We start from the raw sequence: 17,447 nt of genomic DNA on the forward strand, positions 1-17,447 counted from the left end.
GCGGATGCAGTCAGTTTCATGAACTGTCGAAAATATCTTCTCAACAATGATCACTATTTTACGACGTGTTTGTGATCTGGAGATCAATATGATACTTTGTTATTTTTTCCATTTCTTTCAGCTTTTACTCATTATACTCATTATTTCAGCTTATATTCATTTGCTTTATTTAAAATGAATATCGGACACTCGCTACAGCTATAATATGTGAATTTTGTTTGCATTGTGTAAATGCCCGTCCCTTTGATTTCAATTAACATGTATTATCAATCATTCTATTGCATATATGTATAGCTGACCAAAAGGCCAACCAACATATCCTGTCATGTCTAGCGTCATGATATGGTACGATTAGTGAATGAAAGTTAGGTACTAGACGCCGGTAGCGCTCTTGTGTTGCCTTGGGCCAGAATTGGAGGAGCGGTACTGAGGGCACACACCGGACCAAACCACCGAAACCCAGACTGGACCTTGGACTGGGCTTGGACTGAACCAGACTGAACGGACTGAACCTGGAAACCAACCAAAACGTCCAAGAAAATGCTTGAAAGCATGTGAGATTAATGTGGAGATCAACCTACAGTAAGATATGGATTAACTGCACGTGCAGAGTTCATGTCCCCGAGGATACCCCAAAGCAGTCATTTACATAGCATGACTGCTTTGGGGTACATCGGGGTTTTCTTGAAGTCATCTTGTAAGCAAGAAAACTAAATAGCATTAACTGCAGCAGTCATCCTGTAGCGTGCGTCTAGTTCTATCAGTGTGCCGACTTTTGTGTCGCCAAGTTCGACGTTTCCCGGGATCAGAGGATCCATTGTCAAAACCGTTATCCGCCCCCCGCACGCGCATCTTGCACCCTTCGGATATTAGCCGTTTTCACGACGGGCTATCCGGCGAGTGCACCTGATTTGACCAAATCTGCACCTAATCTCTTTTACAGCAAATATCTGTTTTTATGAATTTATTTCCGTGTTTTAATCGACGATACTCTCTGATCATACGAGTATATATGACAAAGCAGGCATATAGGCAATTAGTGCAACCCCAGCTGATCGCTACTAAGAGACACACTAAACCTAAGTTGACCAAATCTGCACCTAATCTGCACCAGATGTGCACCAAACGGCTACCAGATGGCCGTCCTGAAAACGGTTATTATCTCGCCGGAATGGCATGAACTCAATGGATTCTTCTTATGACCTGCAAGCTTCAAACCAGTTAGAGCAGCCGTTTACCCTGCAGACGTGACAACGCAAGAGGTGCTGCAATCGGCTTGCGCGTGCGTAGTTCATGCACCACAGAGTTAAGCTCAACCAAACGTGCACGGTTTCGGAGGTCTTGCCTAGGACTACCATTGAGCCGATTTTGAGGTTGTTATCTCAAAATTTCTTTGAGCTAGATGGCCCCACGTCAAATCAGTTTTCTGCCCCCAGCACGTGCAGCCTGCACCCCCCGCAGACGGTGACCCCCTGGTACAAGGTGTTACCGATGTGTCCCGCCAGTGTGGCTTTGTCCGTGACCTCGGGTTGATCTGTAGCCTTGACAAAAAAATTCGTGTCACCGAAACTTTGAAGCGGAATAGCATGTGCCACAAAGCACCGAGCAAACCGAGACCAGCGCCAAAAGTTTACCTCGCCGGAGACAAGTTGAACGGTTCCACTTTCGTCTCGATCAGTCTACCCATTTTGACTCCAGGTCCCAAAAAAGCTTGGACAAATTTGCTCACTCACTCACTCAGATACTGACAAATAGGCCTAGACGAGCTTTTTTGTAAAAGTTAATTTCAGGTCGAGATGTCGACCTAAAGCCCGGTTCTGACTGCCGGAGCCGATCGGAGCGGATGGTTAACCGAAGCGTTCATGCTATGTACGTGAGAGTAAATTTGCATTGCTGAGATAAAAATATTGAATGTGTATGCATTGATCGAAACGCATCTAGCAAACTTATTGCCGAAAGACGGTTGCCCGTTGGCCGTTGGTAGTATCTTCTTGAACATTGATGCTGCATAACCTAAGGTATAGAGAACACCTTAGGTAACCCACCGTTCCTTCTTTTCCACCCTCAGGTCTGAGGTCTGCCAATTCCTTCTCATCCCCTTCACGCCTCTAACTCTCTGATCGGTGCTGGGCAGTCACCTACATATATCCGGGGTGAGTAGTGCCTCCTCAGGAACAAGGTCAGGAGCGGTGGGGTGACCGTTAGCGGGGCTGGTTGCCCTGTCCACTGCAATGGACACTGGACAGTGGACAGGGCTGTCACCACAGCCTGTCACATGTGTTGCGATTAGCCACGTCGCTTAGCCACACCAGGCTGGCCGTACCGACAACAGACCAATTTTTTACTCTCATTCCTATCGTTCTTCCGGCTCTGCAAAGATCTTATTGAACCGGAAGGGCGCTACCATGCAGAACAAAATAAAACGTATTAAAAACTCTAGCGTGATTTCTCCTCTCTTTTCTTTGACAGCTCTAAAGCCGGAATCTAAATACGCCAGGGGGTCGTACCAAGGCCGTTAGCATTATGGAAAGGCGCTAGCCTGGCGAGGGATCAATGCATTATTAGAATACGTGATTAGAAGCATCGAATACAGAACATAAAATGGGCCACTGCTAGTTCTAGTTGCCAACTTTTTAAGGTTATTTCATCTGTGATTTTTAGGGATCTGACCTTGAATGATGAAAACGTCAAACACTATCCTCTAAAATCAAAATATTTTAACTTCAACCTAGATACGAGTCAAGGCATCAACAAATACATACAAAAGATACGTCTGTGACAACCCATTTATTCAATCAGATGCAGGTCTTTCGCAACAGTATGCACCGATACAAACATCATGTACTTCTTGTTGTTCTGATAGTTCTCGATGGTTCGGTTGCGCATCTCCTTCCAGTCGTACAGTTCGCGGTAGAGAGGTCGGACGTACTTGAGCCTGCCGTGGGTGTTCACCATCTCCAGAACAGCCGGCACCTGCTCCCTCCACCGACCCCTAACGCACAGTCGCAGCCAGCGGTACCGGATCTCGGCGTTAGCGCGTGCGTTCATGTCGTAGAGCTCCTCCATCAGCTTCAGCTTGGTCAGCGTTAGTGGTGGCTGCTCGAGAAGCTGCGACAGGAACTCGATGATCTGGATGGTGGAGAGAGCGTTGATGTCAGCAGATGAGAAAGGCGCCGGGCTGGTTTCGTTCCAGTCGACCCATTGCTGACGCAGCCGACTGCAGGAGTCGATCAAAGATGTGTCGAACACCGGCGTGTAGGGCGGCATACCGGGAGAATCGAACCACGCCTTCCAGTCGACTTCAGCAAACAGAGAGTCCTTCGATCCCTTGGAAAAGTACTCAAAGAGATAGGAGAGGAAATCCCCGGAGTCGACCGCTAGGTACTTGTGCTTGTTCACGTAGGACTTCAGGAATGCTTCCATCTGGTCACTTCCGTCCATGAATTGTTCGAGATACCACAACAGAGCGTGGCCTTTCTCGTAAGCGATGAGTGAGAAGGCATCCTCGGGGTCAACGCCTTTCAACCTCGGCACGAGCCAGGTAAGGGGGCTAGTGATGCCGATCGTTTGCACGGTGTCATTGAGCTCCTTCCAGCCACTGGATGCCGTGAGATGCATCACAGGAGCTCCTTGTAACTTCCCGAGGATCTTTCTCTCGAGGAACATGGTGAAGCCCTCGTTGAGCCAGGAGTGCTCCCAGTTTCGGTTGGTGACCAGGTTACCGATCCAGCTATGGATGATTTCGTGTGCGACAACGTCAGTCATGGATCTATCTCCGACGAGAAGCGCCGGAGTGACGAACGTAAGACACGGGTTCTCCATGCCTCCATAGGGGAAGCTGGGCGGCAGCACCAGCAAGTCATACACACCCCAGAGGTACGGACCGAGCATGGTCTCGGTCAGCTGCAGCATCTGCTCCGTCTCGGCGAACTCGTGAGCGGCCCGATCGACAAGCTCCGGCTCAGCCCAGACGTTGGATCGCTCGCCCAGTGACCGTGAGGCCAGATCGCCGACCGCCAGCGCGATCAGGTAGGACGGAATCGGCACAGGCTGTCGGAACCGGAACGTCGTCCAGTTGCCGGTGGTTTCGTTACCTTCGCGAAGCGCGGACATGAGAGCTGTCATACCGACGGGCACAGTAATCTCGGCTGTGTAGCTCATTTTCACAGACGGCGTGTCTTGCAGGGGCACCATGGAGCGGCAGTGGATTGCTTGGCACTGCGAGAACACGTACGGCATCCTTCTGCCGGCCGTCTGCTCCGGAGTCAGCCACGCCAGCGCGGTGCTGTTGGCGCTAGTGCTGTAGGCGATCTTCACCCGTACAGACTCTCCAGGCGGCAGCTGGACAAAGAGAGGCCGGCCAAGTGCGGGGTCCGGCTCGCCCCATTTCCAATCGAGAGCTGCGCCAGAGGCCAGGTCGGTGACCTCGGTAATGTGGAGGTCACGGGTGTCGAGCACCACCCGTTCGGCGGCAGGGTCACGGCGCTCCACCTGGAGTTTCACTGAGCCGGTCAACACCTGCTGCTCGAAGTTAACCCGAAGCTGGAGGTGTGCGGCGGTGACGACGGTTTTCGAAGGAGCGGCGAACGAGTAGGAGTCACCCTCGTCCCACGGCGCCAGATTCCATCTGTTCTTGGAGCTTGACTTCGCTACTGCTGTCGTCACTGACCTGTTGAGATAAAGGATCGAAATTAAATGTGCTTCGTAATGCTATTAGAGTGGGTGCGGGCACCTTGATTTAATATGAACAGATCACATCACTGTTGCTCAGTGCTCAGTCAAATGGATTATAAATCATGGGCCATGCAATATAATAAGAGCCATTTAGCAATCGGACAAATATTTCTCCAATACGTTTCCACTTTCTATTCAGCTTATTTATAGATTCACAAACCTTTTCCTGGGCGTGGCCGACCCGTCAACCCACTGTGAGTGTGACTGCTCGGCCGCCGCCGGGTCTGGCAGGAAAGATATGCTGCATAGTACGCACAAACTTAGTTTGGAAATCAGACGGCCCGCTGCCATGACTATCCGCTGCAGCGGCTGGGGCCCGACTGAGGCTCACGGGTGCAGATCGACTGAGGATAGCCAGCCTCCAGCATCCCGCTACTCTGGCCCGATTTGGCAGGTGCTGGCGCTGCAGACTGCAGTGTGTATGTATGTCAGGGACGAGGGATAACATAAAACCGCTCACCTTGTGACAAACACATTGTAGTTCCTGATGCTCGTTGCAGGTGCATTTATTTTGGAAAGAGACTTGACTGATACCGAGACGAGATTTAACTTCTGACTTGGTCGTAAGAAGATTATGTTAGGAACAACTCTCAATACAGTTAAGCACAAGCTCATCTAATATATTTTGTTGTTAAAAATTCTTAACCCTCGCCCCGTTGGGGGGGGGGCAATTTTGCCCCCCTGTGGTTTTTACTGAATAGCAAGAAAACGACGGCCGGCAGCGCCGCCAAATTTTCAGTACCTTCCTGGGCAACAATTTGACACCTTCACACCAAATTTCAAGTCTTAGGTCACCTTAGGTCAGGAGTTATTGAGGTCAAACTGAGGTCATGTTCGAGCAAATATGAGCAAAAAAGATGCAATCTTGAAACGCTCACCAAATCTACAGTTACCAAGCAATTTCAAAGTTCTTTATATGGTCTAGTAGACAAAAGCGGCGCTACAAAACTGCGATCTCGGATTGTCAAAATTTTGGGGTTTTGACCCCAAAAAATTCAAAAAATTGTTTTTTTTAGAAAAACTAAAAAAAAAATCCAAAAAAAAATCCGAATTATGAAAAAACAGAATATATGTGATAGTCCCTACATTCTTCTATATATACCAAATTTCAGATCGATATCTCGTTTTTTGGCCAAGGTTTAGCGAAAAAAAACTGTTCAAAAATGATGACGTCAAATTTTTTAACTCAATTTTTAGCGATTCTAGACCACTTAGGGTAAAACAAAGACCACCATTGAACTCCCCGTGACGAGCTGCATCGAATCGATACCCATTTTATGCAAAATATCAACTTTGAAATCCGCGGTGAAAGCAATCCGCCCCGACCGCGGCACACGACCGTGCCGGACAAGAACTTCAATAGCGCCGGTCTTCCCTGTGCTAGCGCCTTAATTCTTTAACAGTGTGACTCAGAAATGGTTAGGGAATGCTATGGTATGGTGCTCTAACGGGCACACACTGTGTAGACTGCTGTAGGTGAAACGAAAGCAAATATTTTTTTAGTAAAAAACTGCGATTGTAACATGATGACAAATGATTAGATCACCCCCAAACCAAAAAAGATGCGGCTTTTTGTGACCCGGCATGAGAAGCAGCAGGCTTTAGGGATCGTTGCAATGTATAATTTTTGCAGTTTGTATTAAATGAATATGGGCGCGTGAACCGGGGGGGGGGCAGTGGGGCAGCTTGCCCCCCCAACTCTATGGCCGTGGGGGCGGTGCCCCCACAACTTTGAGACGGAATACCGCACTTTTTTGCAAATGTTTTCCTTTTTTGTTGAAAAAGCCAAGGGATGAAAAATAAGTGGCCTAAAACCGGCGAGAAAACTAAATTTGGGGGTACCCTAGGTTGATCTCTATCATGGTGTGCCCCCACAGTCTGAAAGTAGTTCCCGCGCCCCTGTAAATGAACGCACGCTAGCGGCGTTTGAACTTTCAAGTATCTGACAGTCATTTTACGACATAGAAAATGTCACGACTCCTGACAATCCTACACGAGGCCGGTTTTGACAAAAATATGAAAACTATTTGATTTCAGATGCGTCAAACATTTGTTTGGTTAGCCATATAGCGATTTACTCGGTTTGGTAAACTTGACTTTTTGGTATTTATGGCCACTCATCAACCCCATTTGCATCACTGTGCTTTTTGGTATTTATGGCCACTCATCAACCCCATTTGCATCACTGTGCACTGCGCGTGTTAACCTTCGCCCCAGTGGGGGGGGGGGGCATATGTTACCAACCTATCGCGTTTTTTTTTTTTCGTGTGAATAATAAGCCGCTGCGCGTAGCGCCGCGCCGCTCGGAGTAGCTTGCTGTACATCAATTTTGGACCATGTTTGAAATTTTTTACCCCAGGTCATGTCAGGTCAGGTCACCAGGTCAAGTTCACTGACCAAGCCTTGAAACAGTTTGCAATCATGTCCAGCCTGCAGTGTTTGTCAGAGAGGTTTTAACCCTCGCCGGCACAGGCCATTTTGCGCCCTTCGACGGCACAAGGGGGAGGGGGTTGGTACGACCCCCCTCGCGTTTGGCCCCTGATCGAGCTAGAGCTCGCGGAAAAAACGAGCGTGTTGCCCGTCACGAGAGGAAGCCGATGATATCCAATTTTAAGGTCCTAGGTCATCGGGTGACCTTCCAGGTCAGGTCAATGACCCGAAAACGGGGAAAATCAAGACCTGTTAGAAAGTCGTAAAGTGTGGCTGCTATATGGTTTTCCGGGGTGCTGATCACGAATATCGTGTAAGTTTTGATCACAGATGATGTCTTTAAGCATTTAGACCAGGTCGGGTCAGGTCAGGTCAGGTCAACCGGTAGGGGTTGTGACGGGTATTCGTAATACGTGTCAACCGCCTCTGACAGCTTCGTAACATGTTACGAAGGCACCAAAACTACTTCGTAAATGTTCAAATGGTTGCTAAATTCGAATTCAGCTCCAAAAACTAGCCTAGAAACATGTAAAACTCGAAAAAGTGGACCGAGGTCACCCGAGGTCACCAAAGGTCAATGGCCTGACCTGACCTTCAGGTGACCTTGAAACCCACCCTAATGTATGGAAGCAACATCAAATCACATGTTTGAACGTTTGAAACCACGAAAAGCTTGCAAACGCGCGGCTAATGCGAGCCGACATACGCCGAATCGCGATTTCGGCCAAACATGGTCACGGAAAAGAGGTCACAGGTCAAAGGTCATTGGGGTCAGGGTCATGAAATTTTCAGGGAACGTGTAAAATCGATCAGTGCGAGGGTACTGAAAGTTATTTGCGAAAAACCTTAGGGGAGTTGCATCAACCCCCCACTGTGCCGGCGAGGGTTAAACTTGGTGGATTGCATGATGTTAGGGGCAAATATAATTTGTATATCTCGGATTTTTTTTGTGATCTAAGGTCAGGCCAGTAGCGTGACCTTTCCATTATAAGTCAATGGAGAAAAATGAAAATGCCTCTAGATCCGTGTGTACGCATAGGAACAGTCCAACTATTTCAGAATCACAATGTTTTAAACCACCGGCGACGACCGGTGACGTCTTTTTTGCTTATAGCCTCTAGAAAGGTCATCCGATGTCATTTGAGGCTAAATACAGATTTTTGCCAATAGCTCTCGATTGGAAAGAGATAGAACGCTGGGGATGGCTTCGTTGTGTTTGCCTTGTAGAGACGCATCGAATGATTTGCAACATGACCTATTTGGGCTACCACGTGACCTTGACCTGAGGTCAAAGTTTGACCTTGACCTTTCCAGGTAAAAATATATTTTTCGAAGCGACTGAAGGAGCGAAATACGATAGTGCCATTGCCAATTTTTAATTTTGCTGGGTGAAAAGTTATTCGTGAAAATTCTTTATACAAAAACAGCAATTATCACAATGTTTGACCTATGGAGGCTTAACCGTTGACCTGACGTCAATTATGATGACCTTATCAAAAGAGGAGCTCAAAAGCTATCGACTGCTTTTCCATGCGTTTTTCAAGCTATCATAGTTGTATTGTATTGTATTGTATTCACATCGTGCAATCGGTCCATGAACACATGGCTATTATGATTGACATGTCATAAAAACGGAACATCGGGATTCAGTTGCACAACTAACACACACACTCACGCACACACACTCAGCTCACATCACATTTGTACATCGTGCTACTCGTTTTGTTGTTTTGCCAGAAGATGTTTGCGGAGTTTTAGCCTGAACTCTCGCGTTCCCATGTTGTGGAAACTCGGCGGCAATTCATTGTAGCCCGTGACGGCAGAAAACAGAAATCGTCGGCGTCCCGATTCCGTCCGTATTACAGGTCTCTCCAGCATGTCAGCCTGTCTGGTCACACGGCGGTGAATGCTACCCCGGGTCACGAGGCTACTGTACAGGGTTTCAGGCTGGCAAGCTGACAAAATCTGTTTTAACATGGTCAGAGAGTGGTAGAGGTGCAGATTTTTTGCTGACAGCCACTTCAGCGTTCTCAACACGTCACTGATGTGGTCGTATTTGCGGCGGCCTGAAATAACGCGTGCGCCGAAGTTGAGCAGTTTCTGCAGTCTCGCCATTTGTGTGGTGCCGCACACACCATATACACTAATACAGTAGCGCACCGATGAGACGACGAGTGCCTGTACAATGGTAGCGAGCGTATCCGGTGGAAGCGCGTGCCTACTGTGGCTAAGTCCGCTTAGTAAGCCGGTGCATCGTCTCACAACGTCGTCCACATGTGCCGAAAAAGTCATATTTCTATCGAAAACTACGCCAAGGTTTTTGACAGTGACGGAACCGGTAATCGTAGCCCCCATAAACTGAACCCGTGTCGGAGGCATCGAGCGGAGATTTTGACCTGTTCCGATGACGAGCAGCTGTGTTTTGTTAGCGTTAACCTTCAGTCCATTTTTACGAAACCATAATGACAACACTTCCAGGTTCCTCTCTAGTCTAGGGACCAGTTCACCGTCACTGGGCCTACCAAACACTGCCATTTGCACGTCGTCAGCATACTGCACGAGACAGCGGTCGTGGGCAATATCTGCATCGAGGTACAGCGGCATGTCCGCTGCGTAGACAGCGTACAGCAAAGGACCCAGCGCAGATCCTGTAGTTCCTGAGCTAACGGCATGCTTTCTGAAAAATATAATGACATTTTGCAAATTTTGACATTTGATGACATCTGGTGACCCCAAAATTGCTCTAAGATGAAAATGAAATAAATGCCTTCAAACGTACGCATTGAGAGCTATCGAGTGCTTTTACTGCGTATTTCTAGCCCTTTTAGTTTTTGAGTTAGAAGTGGGTGGTAACATATGCCCCCATCTCACTAGGGCGAAGTTGGCTGAGACCGCCACTGGGGCGCGGGTTAAAATGCGTGATAGGAATCAAGGAATGCCGAACGTAAAATGGAGCCACTGTTAGTTCTAGTTGCCAAGTTTTTAAGGTTATTTGTGATTTTAGGCATCTTGCCCTGAACGATGAAAACGTCAAACACTAGGTATCCTCTAAAAACAAAAATTTTAACTTCAACCGAGATGCGAGTCAAGGCATCAACAAATACAAAAGATACATCTGTGACAACCCATTTATTCAATCAGATTCAGGTCTTTCGCAACAGTATGCACCGATACAAACATCATGTACTTCTTGTTGTTCTGATAGTTCTCGATGGTTCGGTTGCGCATCTCCTTCCAGTCGTACAGTTCGCGGTAGAGAGGTCGGACGTACTTGAGCCTGCCGTGGGTGTTCACCATCTCTAGAACAGCCGGCACCTGCTCCTTCCACCGACCCCTGACACACAGTCTCAGCCAGCGGTACCGGATCTCGGCGTTAGCGCGCGCGTTCATGTCGTAGAGCTGCTCCATCAGTTTCAGCTTGGTCAGCGTCAGTGGTGGCTGCTCGAGAAGCTGCGACAGGAACTCGATGATCTGGATGGTCGAGAGAGCGTTGATGTCAGCAGATGAGAAAGGCGCCGGGCTTGTTTCGTTCCAGTCGACCCATTGCTGACGCAGTCGACTGCAGGAGTCGATCAAAGATGTGTCGAACACCGGCGTGTAGGGTGGCATACCGGGAGAATCGAACCACGCCTTCCAGTCGACTTCAGCAAACAGAGAGTCCTTCGATCCCTTGGAAAAGTACTCAAAGAGATAAGAGAGGAAATCCCCGGAGTCGACCGCTAGGTACTTGTGCTTGTTCACGTAGGATTTCAGGAATGCTTCCATCTGGTCACTTCCGTCCATGAATTGTTCGAGATACCACAACAGAGTGTGGCCTTTCTCGTAAGCGATGATTGAGAAGGCATCCTCAGGGTCAACGCCTTTCAACCTCGGCACGAGCCAGGTGAGGGGACTAGTGATGCCGATCGTTTGCACGGTGTCATTGAGCTCCTTCCAGCCGCTGGATGCCGTGAGATGCATCACAGGAGCTCCGTGTAACTTCCCGAGGATCTTCCTCTCGAGGAACTTGGTGAAACCCTCGTTGAGCCAGGCGTGTTCCCAGTTGCGGTTGGTGACCAGGTTACCGATCCAGCTGTGGATGATCTCGTGTGCAACGACGTCAGTCATGGATCTATCTCCGGCTAAAAGTGCCGGTGTGACGAACGTAAGACACGGGTTCTCCATGCCTCCATAGGGGAAGCTGGGCGGCAGCACCAGCAAGTCATACACACCCCAGACGTACCGGCCTAGAATCGTCTCGGTCAGTTGCAGCATCTGCTCCGTCTCGGCGAACTCGTGAGCGGCCCGATCGACGAGCTCTGGCTCAGCCCAGACGCTGGATCGCTCGCCCAGTGACCGTGAGGCCAGATCGCCGACCGCCAGCGCGATCAGGTAGGACGGAATCGGCACAGGCTGTCGGAATCGGAAGGTCGTCCAGTTGCCGGTGGTTTCGTTACCTTCGCGAAGCGCGGACATGAGAGCTGTCATACCGACGGGCACAGTAATCTCGGCTGTGTAGCTCATTTTGACAGACGGAGTGTCCTGCAGGGGCACCATGGAGCGGCAGTGGATTGCTTGACACTGCGAGAACATGTACGGCATCCTTTTGCCGGCCGTCTGCTCCGGAGTCAGCCACGCCAGCGCGGTGCTGTTGGCGCTAGTGCTGTAGGCGATCTTCACCCGTACAGACTCTCCAGGCGGCAGCTGGACAAAGAGAGGCCGGCCCAGTGCAGGGTCCGGCTCGCCCCATTTCCAGTCGAGCGCTGCGCCAGAGTTCGGGTCGGTGATCTCTGTGATGTGGAGATCTCGGGTGTCGAGCACCACCCGTTCGGCGACAGGGTCACGGCGCTCGATCTGGAGGTCCACTGAGCCAGTCAACACCTGCTGCTCGAAGTTGACACGGAGTTGGAGGTGTGTGGAAGTGACGACTGCCTCCGGAGGAATGGCGAACGAGTAGGAGTCACCCTCGTCCCACGGCGCCAGATTCCACTTGTTGTTTGGGTTTGATTTCGATCCTGCTGTCGTTACTGACCTGTTGAAAGATACAATGAAAAGTCAATATATGTAACGTTTATGTAGCAATGATTCGAACATGAGTCTTACTTTGCCGATCACGACAAGCTTTAATGAACGACAAAGCAAGATGATTGCAAAACGTGTCTCAGTGAGCCATTTACATATCACAAACATGCAATTTGCAACATAAGAAAGATCAATCGCATCGAAGATCTTTTAGACATCGGTTTGCTGTTTTGCAAAAAAAAACTTCATATTTTTTTTTACTGTTAACAAACTCACACACCTTTTACTGCTCATGGGCGACTCGTCGACCCACTGCGACCCCGTGTTTGACTGTTCGGCCGCCGAGGGGTCTAACAAGGAACAGCTGCACAGCACGCACAAACTTAGCGCGAAAATCAGACGCGGTGCTGCCATGACTATCCGCTGCAGCGGCTGTGGGCCGACTGAGGCTCACGGGTGCAGATCCACTCAGGACAGCCAGCTGCCGTCAGCCGGCTTCTCGAGAAGACGGATTTGGCAGCCGCTGCAGTGTGTATGTATGTCAGGGACGCGGGATAACACAAAACCGCTCAACTTGTGGTAAAGTTATTGTAGTTCCTGATGCTTGGTGCAGGCGTATTTATTTTGGAAAGAGACATGACTGGTACCGAGACGAGATATAACTTCTGATGAGGTCGAAAGAAGATTATAGTAAGAACAGCAGTGAATACGGTCAAGGACAAGCTCATATCAGATATTTTGTGGTTAAACAACTTCTTAAAACGTACATTGCTTCCGTGTAACTGACTCTGAGAACGTAATCCGGAGAACCGGATGCAGTCAGTTTCATGGACTGTCGAAAATATCTTCTCAACATCGATGATTATTTCACAACGTGTCAGTGATCTGGATATAATTATGGTGCCTTGTTCTCTTTCTTCATTTTTTTCAGCTTATCCTCTTCATTTGCCTTATTAAAAAAAAAAATTAATACTCGCTACATTTATATAATATTTGAATTCAATTCATATTGTCTAGGGTCCGACTCCGGGCCCTTTAACCCTATTAGTGGCAGGCTCCTGGCTACCCCTATTAGTGGCAGGGGGGGGCTGTTTACGACCCCCCCTTGATATCTCGAGATCTAACGGGCCGATTTTCAAAATTCAAACGGCATTCGACTTCGCTCAACGTGATCTACATTTCTAAAAAAAAAATTAAGAAAATGTCAAAAGGGGGGTTGAGGGGGGTAAAAACGGGCAAATTGCAGATACATTTTAGACTGCTTATCACGGCCAGGTTTCTGAACCAATCTTAACGCAACTTTTGCCGATCGATAAAGAATGAACCAGGAATTCACATGGATCCTAAAAATATGCATTTTCAAAAATCATAGGCGGATACAGATCATTGAGATTGGGGGTACACAAAAAGTATAGCAAATAAGGTTTTTGTTGGTACTGTTTCTAAAAAGGGTGGTAATGGTCTTGTTATGTTACAATTTTCTTATGAGAGAACGACTACAATTGTATTGGTCATGCATAGGCGGTGTCAGGGCACCTATGTTGGGAGGTAAAACATAACCCCCCCTTTTTGGACGCCTGGATCCGCCTATTATAGCAAAAACGTGTCAAAAGAGGATGCACAATAACTTTGTATATGTTATCACATGATAAAACTGGTGCATACAGTTATAATACATCAGCATCGTGATCATCGCCCAAATGACTCGCTTCACGAATAGGACCCCCCAATTCCCAGTGCTCTGGAGCCGCCCTTGGTAAAGTTATGAACTTGAAATTTTCAGGGAATGTGCCCAATTTAGTTTTAGGAAAAGTCAGAAAATTTCAGCATCGTAGCTTCAGCGGTTTCGGAGATATTCCCGAAAAACCTGAGGGGTGGATGAAAACAACCCCCCCCCCCCTGCCACTAATAGGGTTAATGTCATGTAAAATGCATTATCAATCATTCTATTGCACAGATAGCTGACCAATAGACCGGCCAACATATGCTGTCTTGTTATGCATTAGCTTTGGTACGGTTTGAATGAAGTTAACCTATGGCCCTATATTTGTTTGTGAAGGCCCATGAATTTAAAGAGGTGGAATTATATAGTGTAACGACCTATTCGTGAACAAAGAGAATGAGCTTAATTCTAAAAGGGCCATGCTTCACATACATCGTAATTCACATCCGATCAAAATATCTGTTTGGATTATTTAAAAGTGCAATTACATTGTAGATGAAATCCCATGCAGCATTGGTCGCTTGGGAATATTACCGCTTCCGGCAGGCCTATTTAACGGGGTGTCAACGTATTCAAACGTGCTGCAGCTGGGTGGTTACGACCGCCAGCCGGCCTGTCGCCTGTTTGCTATGCGGCCTGTGGAGCCATTACCCTTTGACCATGTTGGAGGCCGGGTTTCCTTGGGACAGACCGAGACCCCGTCAGGGCGCGAGGCATCGTGGTCTCGTGGTCAATTTGACAAAGTTCCGTGGATAACTTTCGGTTATGGTAATCTACCTGAAAACGGTTGCGATTCAACTGTTTTGCGGTCTATCGGGACAGCCACCTAATTTTCAGTATCATGCAATTCGAAACCAATGAATGAAGCTATTCACGTGAAATCTTACCTACACCTTGATATCGCAATGGACAGGATGTTGCGCTCAACTACTTACTCCATGTTCTCCAATGTCCGTCAGAATGAGCGCAAGCACTCAGCAGTGATGCTCGCTTTGAATCTCCACTTGACGCCGCCGTGCACTCAACTGGCAAACTGGCCTGTGAGTGTGGTCTGCAGCACATCGGGCTAGCTAGGCTGACGGCCGCAGCAGCATTAGGTATATTCGATCGACGTGCGACTAACAAACCACGAACGACCTTGGGACGTGACGAGAAATACAACTTACTGGACGAGAAATAACCACGTCCTGCGTTCTAAACACATCTACATGCAGCAGTCTTCTCAGTAGACAGTACACAATAGTCTTTTCAGTCTGACATGGAGCTTGAAGGCTGGAGCTTTAGGGTATTCAGGGCAAAAGATTGACAATTTTTGTACTCCAGAAAAGACAGAGGTGACAGGTGAGCATAAAATAAATGCTGCATCACTGCGGAACCTGCAGGATGTCAGTCGATATCTCGTCCGCATCTCAATCTGAGAGGGGGTGTCCAAATGGGGTAAGGTGGGGCTGGGGGAGGGAGAGATTGGGTAGTTGTGTGGGAGGGCAGGGCGACCTTCACGTCTGTGTTGCTGGCCTTGAGGACCCGCCGGTGTTGCAATGTGCATCTAGCCGGTGCTCTGTCATCTTCTGGTGGCAGATATGCGCTGGTCCGATGTGCGTGGAGTAGTGCGCTTGAAGTGGAACGGATTGTGTGCTGCCCAAGAGCGGTGATTGGAGAGTGCCAGTAATGCTGCTGAGGGTAAGTCAGACGCATGTTTTATTTAGCGTTGCTGAATTATGTGCATTGTGCATTGCCTAAAATATTTTATAGCCGAATGTTGCCGAATTAAATGGGGCTCCTAACTAATTAACTATCAAAGCACTATGTCTATAACCGCCCTAATGGCAGAACGCTTGGTGTTCCTAAAATCTATTGCTATCGATTTCTGTTTATAACGGTATACATATTAACGTTTCTTTTGTTTCTAATTGAAGTTTAAATGCTTAAATTATTTAAACATTGCAGCAAAACCAACCAAACGAACATATAAAACGACAATAACATTACAGTTAGAACAGCTGTATTTTATGTATAATTTATTAATTGAAATATATCCTTCGAAATTACGTTCTCGGTTCGAGACTCGACAGCTTGAAGCGTATTTAGAAACACATTGCACCATGTATAACCACACGCACCTATAGTTATTCCTTCACCCAGTGGCGGATCCAGGGGGGGGGGGGGCAAAATGGGCATTTGCCCCCCCCCCCAAACGGCATGATTTTAACATTACGCCTATGGACGATGCATGGAAAGAATCGATAAATTTTTATGGTTTGCCCCCCCCCCCAAACCTCTGAGCTGGATCCGCCTCTGCCTTCACCAGTTGCATACAATTAGTCCTGCTACGAATTACCGGCGAATGACAATGGTCTGAATATATCACACAACTTTCCATCGATTTACCAAATCAGGGGAATACCGGTCTCACTTGTATACTTGGCATTCCAGAGTGAGGTAGTTTTTGTGACCAGAGTACTTACAATATCATCATTATCCCTTTGGCAATACCTATGTACGTAGTACGTAAGCTTAGCAATTTAATGACCAATAAGCACCGTCATTATGTATTTCTAGATACCAAATGCCGATACTTCATAATTGTCATCCACCACTGACCGATCTTCTCCACCATTTCAGTTATCGCCGTGCTACTGTCTGACAATGCTGTTCTGCGCCACAACGTCTGAAGGAATCGATCAGCCACCGAGGGCAACGCAAGCTGGAGCAAAGCTATCGACGAACCCGCCCATGGGTGTTGATGGTATTGATCTCACCAATCATCATGTAGCCATCTTTTTGTGTGACGCTGACTTACATTACATCAAGAGCAATACCAAGCAGCTTTGTCCACCGACTGTTTCGATCGCTGTTATGGAGGGGCGGACTATGCAGCTGCCAGGCATGAATAGGGACTTACTCGTAGCTCTGAGGAACTTTCAGTCGACTTTTTTGAGTGGTTCGCATGTGATCACGGGTGGAGAAGTGATTAACCAGCTCTTTAATTCGGTATTTTTGGCCTGGGCTCCCTTCTTTGAAGTGAGAGCGAGTGCATTTTTGGCGCACCGAATTTAGAACGTTTGCTGCAATACAACGGCACTTGAATGTTTCGTCTCTCACTTGCTTACACCATAATACAGGCGTTATTTGAGCGTGATGATTCGGCACTTTGTATTCCTAATGGCCAACAAATATTCCGTGAGGCTCATACACATAATAATGTTCCCGTTCAGTGCTGGGTCTCTGTTGCGACTTGCGACACTGTCGCCATCTTCATACAGCTCACCAGTGGAAGTAGCTTCTCGAGTCCACCGCCAGGGGACCAGGGTTCTCAAGCTCCGTATTGCTGGCAAACGTTGCCTATCGCGAGTTTGAGGGGCGAAAGAACGGTGGGGTCCAGCTAATTGAAGACTTATATTTTTGACGGGCGAGGATATTCAAGCAATGCGAAGCAAAGTGCACCTTGTTTACCCTTGTGTTCGTGTTATTGCTTACGCCCACTTACCAACACATTTTGACGATTGCCGGATGCAATGAGAACATCGCTTGACACAGATGGTAACGAATATCCTGTGCT

The 17,447-nt window shown here is 48.0% G+C and overlaps 2 protein-coding genes and 1 long non-coding RNA gene across 3 annotated transcripts; 1 reads left to right on the forward strand and 2 right to left on the reverse strand.

Annotated features, from left to right (window-relative positions):
• Positions 1-2,787: 2,787 nt before the first annotated feature.
• LOC122373949 (leukotriene A-4 hydrolase-like) lies at positions 2,788-7,157 on the reverse strand. Its single transcript, XM_043352406.1, has 2 exons — positions 7,132-7,157; positions 2,788-4,669 (listed from the first exon to the last, which is right to left on the reverse strand). Exons 1-2 carry the CDS (start codon positions 7,155-7,157, stop codon positions 2,788-2,790), a joined length of 1,908 nt encoding a protein of 635 aa, XP_043208341.1.
• Positions 7,158-10,280: 3,123 nt separating this feature from the next.
• LOC122373951 (leukotriene A-4 hydrolase-like) lies at positions 10,281-14,828 on the reverse strand. The gene is made up of 2 exons (XM_043352407.1): positions 14,824-14,828; positions 10,281-12,175 (listed from the first exon to the last, which is right to left on the reverse strand). The coding sequence occupies exons 1-2, from the start codon at positions 14,826-14,828 to the stop codon at positions 10,294-10,296; spliced, it is 1,887 nt and encodes a 628-aa protein (XP_043208342.1). The 3' UTR covers positions 10,281-10,293.
• A 590-nt stretch (positions 14,829-15,418) lies between these two features.
• On the forward strand, positions 15,419-17,027 carry LOC122373947. Its single transcript, XR_006255128.1, has 2 exons — positions 15,419-15,568; positions 16,511-17,027. It is a non-coding gene; the product is annotated as an uncharacterized LOC122373947 (long non-coding RNA).
• The last annotated feature ends 420 nt before the right edge of the window (positions 17,028-17,447 follow it).

Source organism: Amphibalanus amphitrite, unplaced genomic scaffold (genome assembly GCF_019059575.1).
Source record: "Amphibalanus amphitrite isolate SeventyFive unplaced genomic scaffold, NRLGWU_Aamphi_draft 001578F_arrow, whole genome shotgun sequence".
Lineage (NCBI taxonomy): Eukaryota > Metazoa > Arthropoda > Thecostraca > Balanomorpha > Balanidae > Amphibalanus > Amphibalanus amphitrite.